At 41.2% G+C, this 8407-nt stretch overlaps 1 protein-coding gene across 2 annotated transcripts; it reads left to right on the top strand.

The window, feature by feature from the left end:
• The first annotated feature begins 822 nt into the window (after positions 1-822).
• On the top strand, positions 823-5189 carry LOC119352686 (Werner Syndrome-like exonuclease). 2 transcript variants are annotated; one of them, XM_037619263.1, is made up of 7 exons: positions 823-1140; positions 1505-1681; positions 1820-1950; positions 2072-2233; positions 2803-2913; positions 3001-3146; positions 4917-5189. In XM_037619263.1, exons 1-6 carry the CDS (start codon positions 882-884, stop codon positions 3052-3054), a joined length of 894 nt encoding a protein of 297 aa, XP_037475160.1. In that variant the 5' UTR covers positions 823-881; the 3' UTR covers positions 3055-3146; positions 4917-5189. The 2 variants fall into 2 exon arrangements, with proteins under 2 accessions (XP_037475160.1, XP_037475161.1); XM_037619264.1 differs by lacking the exon at positions 823-1140 and adding an exon at positions 1188-1292.
• Positions 5190-8407: the final 3218 nt, after the last annotated feature.

The following is an 8407-nucleotide window of genomic DNA, read 5'->3' as shown; positions in this document are numbered from 1 at the left end:
GTATGTAGCTCAAAGATCCGGTTTTTTGCAACAAATATTTTTTCGGAGCTTCTAGATGCATTTCTTAAATTGTGAACAAATATTGGTTAATAGGGCAAATGTGGACATTTCTTAAACTGTGAACTTCCTTTGAAAATAATTATTTTAAAAAATTATGAACATTTTCAACCTCGTCAATATTTTTAAAAATCCATGGACTTTTTTGAAATTTTATGAAGACTTTTTAAAATCCATTATTAAAAAAAATATGACTGTTTTTTTATCTAACTAACTTTTCTTGAAAAAATATTGCCATTTTTTCCCTAAGCCAATAGCAGACCATGAGCGAGCCAAGGAAAAAATGAACGAAGCGGACTACCCATCGAGCGAAAACGAGCAAGAAACTAGACATGATTCAAAGCGCGGACGCAAATTCATTGCTGGCAATGCACTTGTGGCTTCAAAATCTCTATTCATTGCTACTAATGCACTTGTGGCGCAAGGATGCAAAGCGGTAACATCATTGGACAAAAGCTCAGTATTAATTTTACATCTCCTTTACCGCATGGGACATGTGGTTAGCAAAAAAATAAAAAAAATAAAAAAAATTTACATCTCCTTTGGAACACAAAGTCGACCCTACCAAGATACCCTCGAGAGACCAAATTCTCTTGGATTTGCCGAATTTCTGATTGAAAGGTCTCTTTGATTTGGATTCTGCCAAATGTTTCTCACCTGACCTTTATGCCATGTAAAGTTGCTGAAAGTTCCCTCTCAGCCCCCCACAATTTTAAAATTGGCAATATACATACAGGAAGAATGAAAACTCGAACTTTTCCCCTCCCCCCAGACTCCCAGTCCCACCACCGGCGCCGGCGAGTCGTCCACCGGATCCGGCCGCCATGGAGTCCGGGGCGCCTCCCGCGTTGCCCTGCCCCGTCGACGACGACGACGACGATTTCTACTGGGACGCCGAGGCCGAGGCGGAGCTCCAGGCCATCGAGGCCGCCTACGCCGCCGAGTCCGCCAAGCGCCGCCGCCTCCCCGACTGGTCCAAAACCCCCGCCGCCCCCGCCCCCGTCCGCCCACGACCCAACCCGGCCCCCGCGGCCGCGAGCGCCTCCTCGCCGTCGTGGGTCCTCTCGCCCCCCACTTGCCAAGGTGCGGCTCCACTTTCCCCTTCCTCCCGAAATCAAAGAACCCAAGAACTCATCTTTCCACCCAAATGTGCGTGGAAGAACTAGGGTTCTTGGTGCTACAGTTTCACCACTTGGAAGAAAATCCCCTGTTAGGGTTCAGTTTTACAGTTTTTGGTAAGATGGCAGCTCTGTCTGATTGTTCATGTATTATATACTCTGTTAGGATTCAGTATCGTCACCGACAGTGCTATGGTTCATATGGATGGGTTGGTTGGTTGGTCGATTTGTGTAGAATGGCACCTAGTTGTAGTGTATGTTTATCTGCCTTAATCTTCTTGTGGGATTGACACATCTGAATCCTGTCTCCGCTGGATTTTGCGCCACAGGGAGTGTGAAGGCTAGGTACCAACAGGTGGCATTCAGCGGCAAGATAGTGTACTGCCGGACAGCAATTGAAGTGGAGAAAGCTACACGGGAGATTGTGCGCAAAATCGAAAGCATGAAGGCCTCTGGCCAGGTCTCCCTTGGTTTCGATCTCGAGTGGAAACCCTTTCCCAGAAGAGGTTTGCTGTTCTGCCCATAGCCTAATGTTTAGTTGCATTTTCAGACTGCAAAATGTGGGTTTCTGGATGAATGGTTTTTAAGTTGACTCCTGCAAATGATCTAATCTGACGGAACAACCATTGCCATGGATTTTGCAGGAGAACCGCCTTGTAAAGTCGCGCTAATGCAGTTATGCATGGACAAAACTCATTGTTATCTCATGCATATCATTCACTCTGGGGTGCCTCCCATCTTGAAATCTCTTTTGGAGGACAGTTCATCCGTTAAAGTGCGTAATTTGGTTTTCCCCATAAGACATTTGCTTCTTTCTCCATAGATTATATGCTCTTCCCCCTAGAAACGGGTTGCCCCTTTTGGTCATGTAAGACATTGTTGTCTTGTCTATGCAGGTTGGAGTATGTATAGACAACGATGCAAGGAAAATGTTCAATGATTATGAAGTACGTGTACAACCATTGATGGATTTATCAACTGTTGCAAATGTCAAGTTAGCTGGGCCTTATAAAAGATGGAGTCTTGCTGCATTAACCGAAATGATCACATGTAAAGAGGTAATTCCTATTGTATTAGCTACTCCCTCCGTCCCAAAATGTAAGATCATTTTTTACACTAAGATATTACCAAAAATGATCTTACATTTTGGGACGGAGGGAGTATTGTTTAGTACTGCTTTTTTTTATCCAGTTCTGTTGGCACTGGAAAGAAACACTCTTCAGGCATTTATTCATTTATGTGTTTTATGTATCAAGGAAATTTGGTTGGTTGAACGATAGAGGTTCAATTATGATTTGGTAGACAGAACACCCAGATGCCTAGGGAATACAAGCATTTTTATCATCAATAAATTATTAAATTGAAATTCTTCTGGTTGCTGATATTTGCAATTTGCATGCTTGGTCTATATCTCTGCATTGTGGGAATGCTTGATGGGGTAGTTCCGTGGTTGAGACAATTTCAGTTATTGTTTAGCAGAACAAACTCTGAAGTTTCTATGAAATGTAAATTTTTTTGCTAGATAAGCTGCTTGGGTTATATTCTTTTACTGATTTATTGTTTTCATTGCACTAACTTGTTGCTGTGTTGCAATGCTCTTTACCACCCGCAACTTCATGCCTATAAGTTACCAAAGCCTGGCAACATAAGAATGGGAAACTGGGAGTCTTTTGTTCTCTCAAAAAAGCAACTTGAGTATGCTGCTACGGATGCCTACATCTCGTGGTACTTGTATGAGGTATATGAATATACTATTCAATTTGCTTTCTTATAAGCTGATATTCCTTTCTCCACAGTCTTGACAGCAATTACTGCACTTTGTTAGGTACTACGGAGTCTTCCTGATTATACTCCTGATATTGAAACAGAGGTTGTTTAGGGAACATATTTGCAGATACGCAAGAAATCGGAAAGTGTACTGTTAAGCTATTGATGACTCCCTAGTGTTCTGTAACTTCACTTCTCAACCAGGTCAGCAATGTTGAATCTTTTACAGTTTACATTACCTGCAGAAGCCGATGCTAGCTATGACTTATTTTCACCTCCAATGATTCTATGCTGTCTTGTCCCACTCAGGGTTTAGCACAAGATTCTTTCTTATATGTGGAGAATTGGATACCATAGATTTTACATTAGCTTTTACTTGTTTATGAATGGTTTCAAATGGTTCAAGGCTAGTTTAGTTTTTGTTTGGTGCCATTTAGTTATATTGTCTGTATATTCTGAAAATCTTCCTTGAGAAAATCAAAACTTGTTGGTTTTCCTTGTTTTTATCAAAAACTTGCTAGTTCCAATTAGGTCTGTCATAAAGTCCCAACTTAGGGCACTCCCAGTGCTCCAACCCGTTCCGTATCTAAATTTGCCATATAGCATTAAACCTGATGTGGAGGTACAATTAAAGATCTTTTTTGACATGGGGGTATAATTAAAGGTGAGAGAGAGGAAACCGCACCTAGATTTAGATATGACTCTTGTAGGTGGAACTGAGACAAATTATTTGCCATCCTGATCTCTTGCGCATATCCTCCTCGCTTTTGTTCACTTGCCCATCGTCCTCGTAACCACAGTATGCTCATTGCCCAACCTGTCGTTGTCCTCTCCTTTCTAACCAAGCCGCACCGTCATCCCAATTCAAAACCGCGGCAGCTGTTGTCTCAGTTCGAAGCCACCAGAGCCATTGTCTCCACACCGCCTCAAAGTGTCGTGACCTCTGCATTGTCGCCTCATGAAACAGTTGTTGTCGCATCCTCGCCGACCCAAGCAGCTGCTGGTATTGCATCCTAGATTGACTGACATGAATAGTGAGCATGACCCTACCAACAACTGGATCTCCCATGCACAAAAGCGCCCATCAGGCCTTCTCCTTCAACTCCTGTCAGCCATCTCCTGCTCCCATCTTCGCGCACAGCGAGGCTCCAGCAAATTCCTGGCAGCAGTGTGCTCTCTCATGTGCCTTCCCATCTTTCCTCAATCATTTTTGTATTGCATTCATCTGAGCACCACTGCCGCAATTGATCAGTCACCGTCACTGCTCCTGGCAGTTGTGTACCGAATTGAAATCTTTAATCTGGAATCATGGCGGCACAAGAAAGTCAGAATTTGGAAATACAACAGTTAACCTGGACATTCTCCTGTTCTTATAAATTGAAAATTATCATCTCAATATTTTGTTGATGTGTTAATCTATCGTGTGAAGTTTAGCAGTCTGCACAAGAGAATGTGTTATCTTTGAGTATTATACATGCCATCTTCCTTTAGGCCATCTAGAACTGTTGGGGCAGATGATTATGTCAATATTATGGACACAATCATGCAATCATATTATCACCAAATATGAGTTGAGACAGCATAGTTATTATTAATTACATGTTCATTTGATTCTGGTTGATGATTATGTTATACATCATATTCTGTCATAAAATCTGTGGTACTCACAATACTTAGGAGAAATGTGAAATGGCGGTCGAGATGCCATTTCTGGCTCGAATGAGCGACTTTGACATGTTCTTAAATCCAGTCTCAACTCTTGGCTAAAAAGAATCACTTCCACTAATACAGAACATCTTGTGGCCACTTTACTTTGTTTGAACAAGCTTGAGCACAACCTTCAGTTGGATTTAGGCATTCAGTTCTTCAATCTTCAATGGCAAACAAAAATCTGTTGGTGATATTGATTTGACCCCATGCCTGCAGATGTAAATATTGCGTTGCTGATGCTCATTGTTAACCCTATGCCTGCAGGGTTGAGTAGGAGGATCTCCCCCCTAGATCGGAACCAAAGGATTGCGAGGATGGTGAACATTTGCTTAAATCTGTTGTAGTATTTTGTTCCTGTTGTGATCTAAAATCGTGAAGGTTAGCACCTTCACCGTGAATCATTGCTCATTTATCTTGATCATATTAATTGTTGCCGAGAACAATTTGCGCCCAGTTTTTTGGCCATCAAGAATAAGTAAACAAAAGCTGAGCTTCCTGTCAAAAAATGGGGAATTTTGGTTGGGATTAATAAATCCATTTGAGGGGTATCTGACTAGGTTGCTACGCTAACCATATCTCCTTGATGGGCTGATCTGGTTAATGTAAATATACAAGATTGGTTGGTCAAATGGGTTCTCCTATTGGACACTTTGTGCATCAAAAGGTCCGGCTGGCCCACTTAGACGTTGCGTGCAGCGCTCCCTCCGACCGATTTTATTTTGTTTGTTTCTGGTTATTCGGTTTTCCATTAAAAAAATGGCTGCTGGATTTGTTTTGATAGATATAAAAATATATTATTGGAAGATTAAAAATCTTCAATAATTGAAAAATGTCGCAAACTTGATTTTTTCACAAATTTTTAAAGATGTTTGGGTTTTATTAAAATAATCAAGAATTTTAAAATGCCTGTATATTCTATAAAATGTTCATAGATTTTAAAATTTTCTTGAGTTTTTTAAAAAGTCCGTGTATTTTTAAAAATGATCACGGATTTAGGAAATGTTTGCAAATTTTTAAATGTTATAAATTTTAAAAGGTAGAAAGTAGAAAAAGAAAAAAGGAAAAAAAAGAAAAAGGAAAGAAAAGAAAGAAAAAGAAAAACCAAAGGAAAACGAAAAACTAGAAGTAAGAAAGATGGGAATGAGACCGAAAAGCGAAAACAACAAAAGCCCCAAGGAAAACCTTTCAGAACCAAAGAAACAAGGCATAGAAAAAATTGGCATATGCGTCAGGCCCTGAGCGAGTTGCAGACAATTTGAAACAAAAGTGTCAAATAGGGATTTCCTGGCCAAAAGCCCCTGAAATGATTAAGTGACTGATATATGAACAATTACTTCAAAACTAATTTCGGCCTCAATTACGGCCAGTTTGAACATAGATTTTTTTCTTGTAGAATCCGAGCAACATGGTGAGATTTTCTATGTGTCCACTTGGAACAAAGAAAAAACCTCCTATGAAACCATATTTAACATTCAAATAAAGTTTAAAGGAAAATAAAGCTGAAATTGCGTTCGACAACATGAAAACTTATTACTCTCTCTAAAATCACATAACTTCATATACCCTCTCTAAAATTACATAACTTCTATGTGAAGCATCCAAAAAGCGGGGACGGATAACTCCTCCATTTTGAGAATCGTATATAGATTCAAACACAAGTCCATGAAAATTATGGTGTCTTTCAAGTGATGCAGTGCAGTGTGTTGCAGTCAAACGGGCAAGCCCAGATACCTATGATGCTGTTGTGTGTGCAAAAATATTCACAAGTCAGAATGAAACATTTGGCCGGTGATTGTTACTGAACATTCACTGGAAACTAGTAGTATATCTATGATGATGTTGTGTATGAAAAAATAGTTCACAATTTGGAAAAAAAACATTGGTCGGTGATTGTTACTGAACATTCACTGGAAACTACATTAGTTCCAACTCTTTTGGACTTTGATCACCTGAGCCAGTGACTAAATGTCGTTGATTTCGACGACACTTTGTTTGGAATGAAACATTGGCCGGTGATTGTTACTGAACATTCACTGGAAACTAGATTAATCCAACTCTTTTGGACTTTGATCACCTGAGGCAGTGACTAAATGTCGTTGATTTCGACGACACATTCAGATACTCATTTTGACCGGCCGTCAACATCTAAACTCTCACTAATCTCGCTTCTCCGGGGCTGCCATTGTGACACGTATGCTCATATCCTCAGCCCTACTTTTTAAACATCACGAGAGCCATGCCGCCACGCGATTAGCATCAAACCCAAAGCTAAATTAACATGGAAGCAAATATGCTTGACTGACAAAATGCATGGGTCGGCGAAGCAAGCATGGATCATCTCCTCCCATAGTTTTATCATCAGGGAATCATTTAGTTAACAAACATAGGTAGATATTCAGAAAGGATATGATCCCTTCTAATTGTGATCTCATTCCTGCAAATCTGTGTGCTGGGATACTCCCAGCAAAAGAATTGTGGAAAAGGAATAATCGGTTGAGGTTTTCAGATTCCTGCTGCATTTTTTGAAGGGTTTTCTGATTCCTGCTGCATGGCTTAGCCGGCTGTGCCACATGGAACATACAGTGGTGGCAATATACTATGTGTATGTGCAATGGAATCTATATATTGGGCCGCATCTGGGGCGTCCACTTGGCTGCCGGTGCGCATGTGGCGGGCATCCGGCCGGTCCGTCCGTCGGGGCTGGGGGTGGTTTGGGTTTAGTAGTAGTGCTGGGTTAGTGATGACAGGGTTCTTTGCTGTGGGTTGTCACATGGATTTGTGCTGGTCAATGGGAAACCAACATGGCGTTGCAGATCTTGTGCAAGATTTGGATACAGAGGAATAAGATCGCCATTCTGTTTTCTTTTGGAAAAAAACAAACAGGAGATGATAAGATTTGTGTGGTGTTACATTAGACTACAGTATTAATTGGAGTGCTGGTTTAGTGGTTCAGAAGTTTCCAGAGTTGAATTAGCATGCATCAGGGTCCCATTCCCTTTTAACAGTGACAACACCTGAAACGTTTCCTAATTGCTGATTAACCAACACCGAAAAACAATGAACACGTATTTGACTCAACATTGAATTTTTGGACTGATGTGATGGAGTTAGTACTATTTTTACTTTGGAAAAATGGGTGTAAAAGCAATAGATACATATATATGGTGATTAGATTGTGGAATGGAGTAAACATCCATCAGCTTGAGTGCAAATCAAGATCTGTGTAGTAATGTCTTGTCCTTGCCCCCACAAAGTATCAATTGACAAGTCAAAAGATGCAATATCTGACAGGATCTAGTGATCATTTTTGACCAGTGCCTCCAGGGCTTGCACCTGGCTTGCTAGCTAGTGATAGAGCACTAACAACACTAGTTGTTCTAGACACTAATTCCCACTGCAAAACACTGTCAAGCAGCTCAGTTTCTGGGCACCAGCTGATCGATCGTCCTGGCAATGGCATCCAGGGGACAGTGATGTTGCTGAAGGAACTTGCTACTCATGATCTGCCCCTGTCTTTTGAGACCAGCTAGATCGCCAGACCATTGCAACCTCTTGTCACTTTTTCTTGTGTGTACCTTCTTCCACTACCATTGGAGGGCACAGCTTCTAGCTTTCTGTGATTGATTTGATGCATTGGGAGACTTTGTTCCAACGGCTCACAGCGATCACACTTATTCGTCAGCTCGTAGTTGCCGTGTGTGCACAACGATGATCTTCCGTATATCTGCTTCCCCCCGTGTCGTTCTGTAGGTCGT

The sequence above is a fragment of the Triticum dicoccoides genome, chromosome 2A (genome assembly GCF_002162155.2).
Source record: "Triticum dicoccoides isolate Atlit2015 ecotype Zavitan chromosome 2A, WEW_v2.0, whole genome shotgun sequence".
Lineage (NCBI taxonomy): Eukaryota > Viridiplantae > Streptophyta > Magnoliopsida > Poales > Poaceae > Triticum > Triticum dicoccoides.
This window is presented reverse-complemented; position numbering and strand designations above follow the sequence as displayed.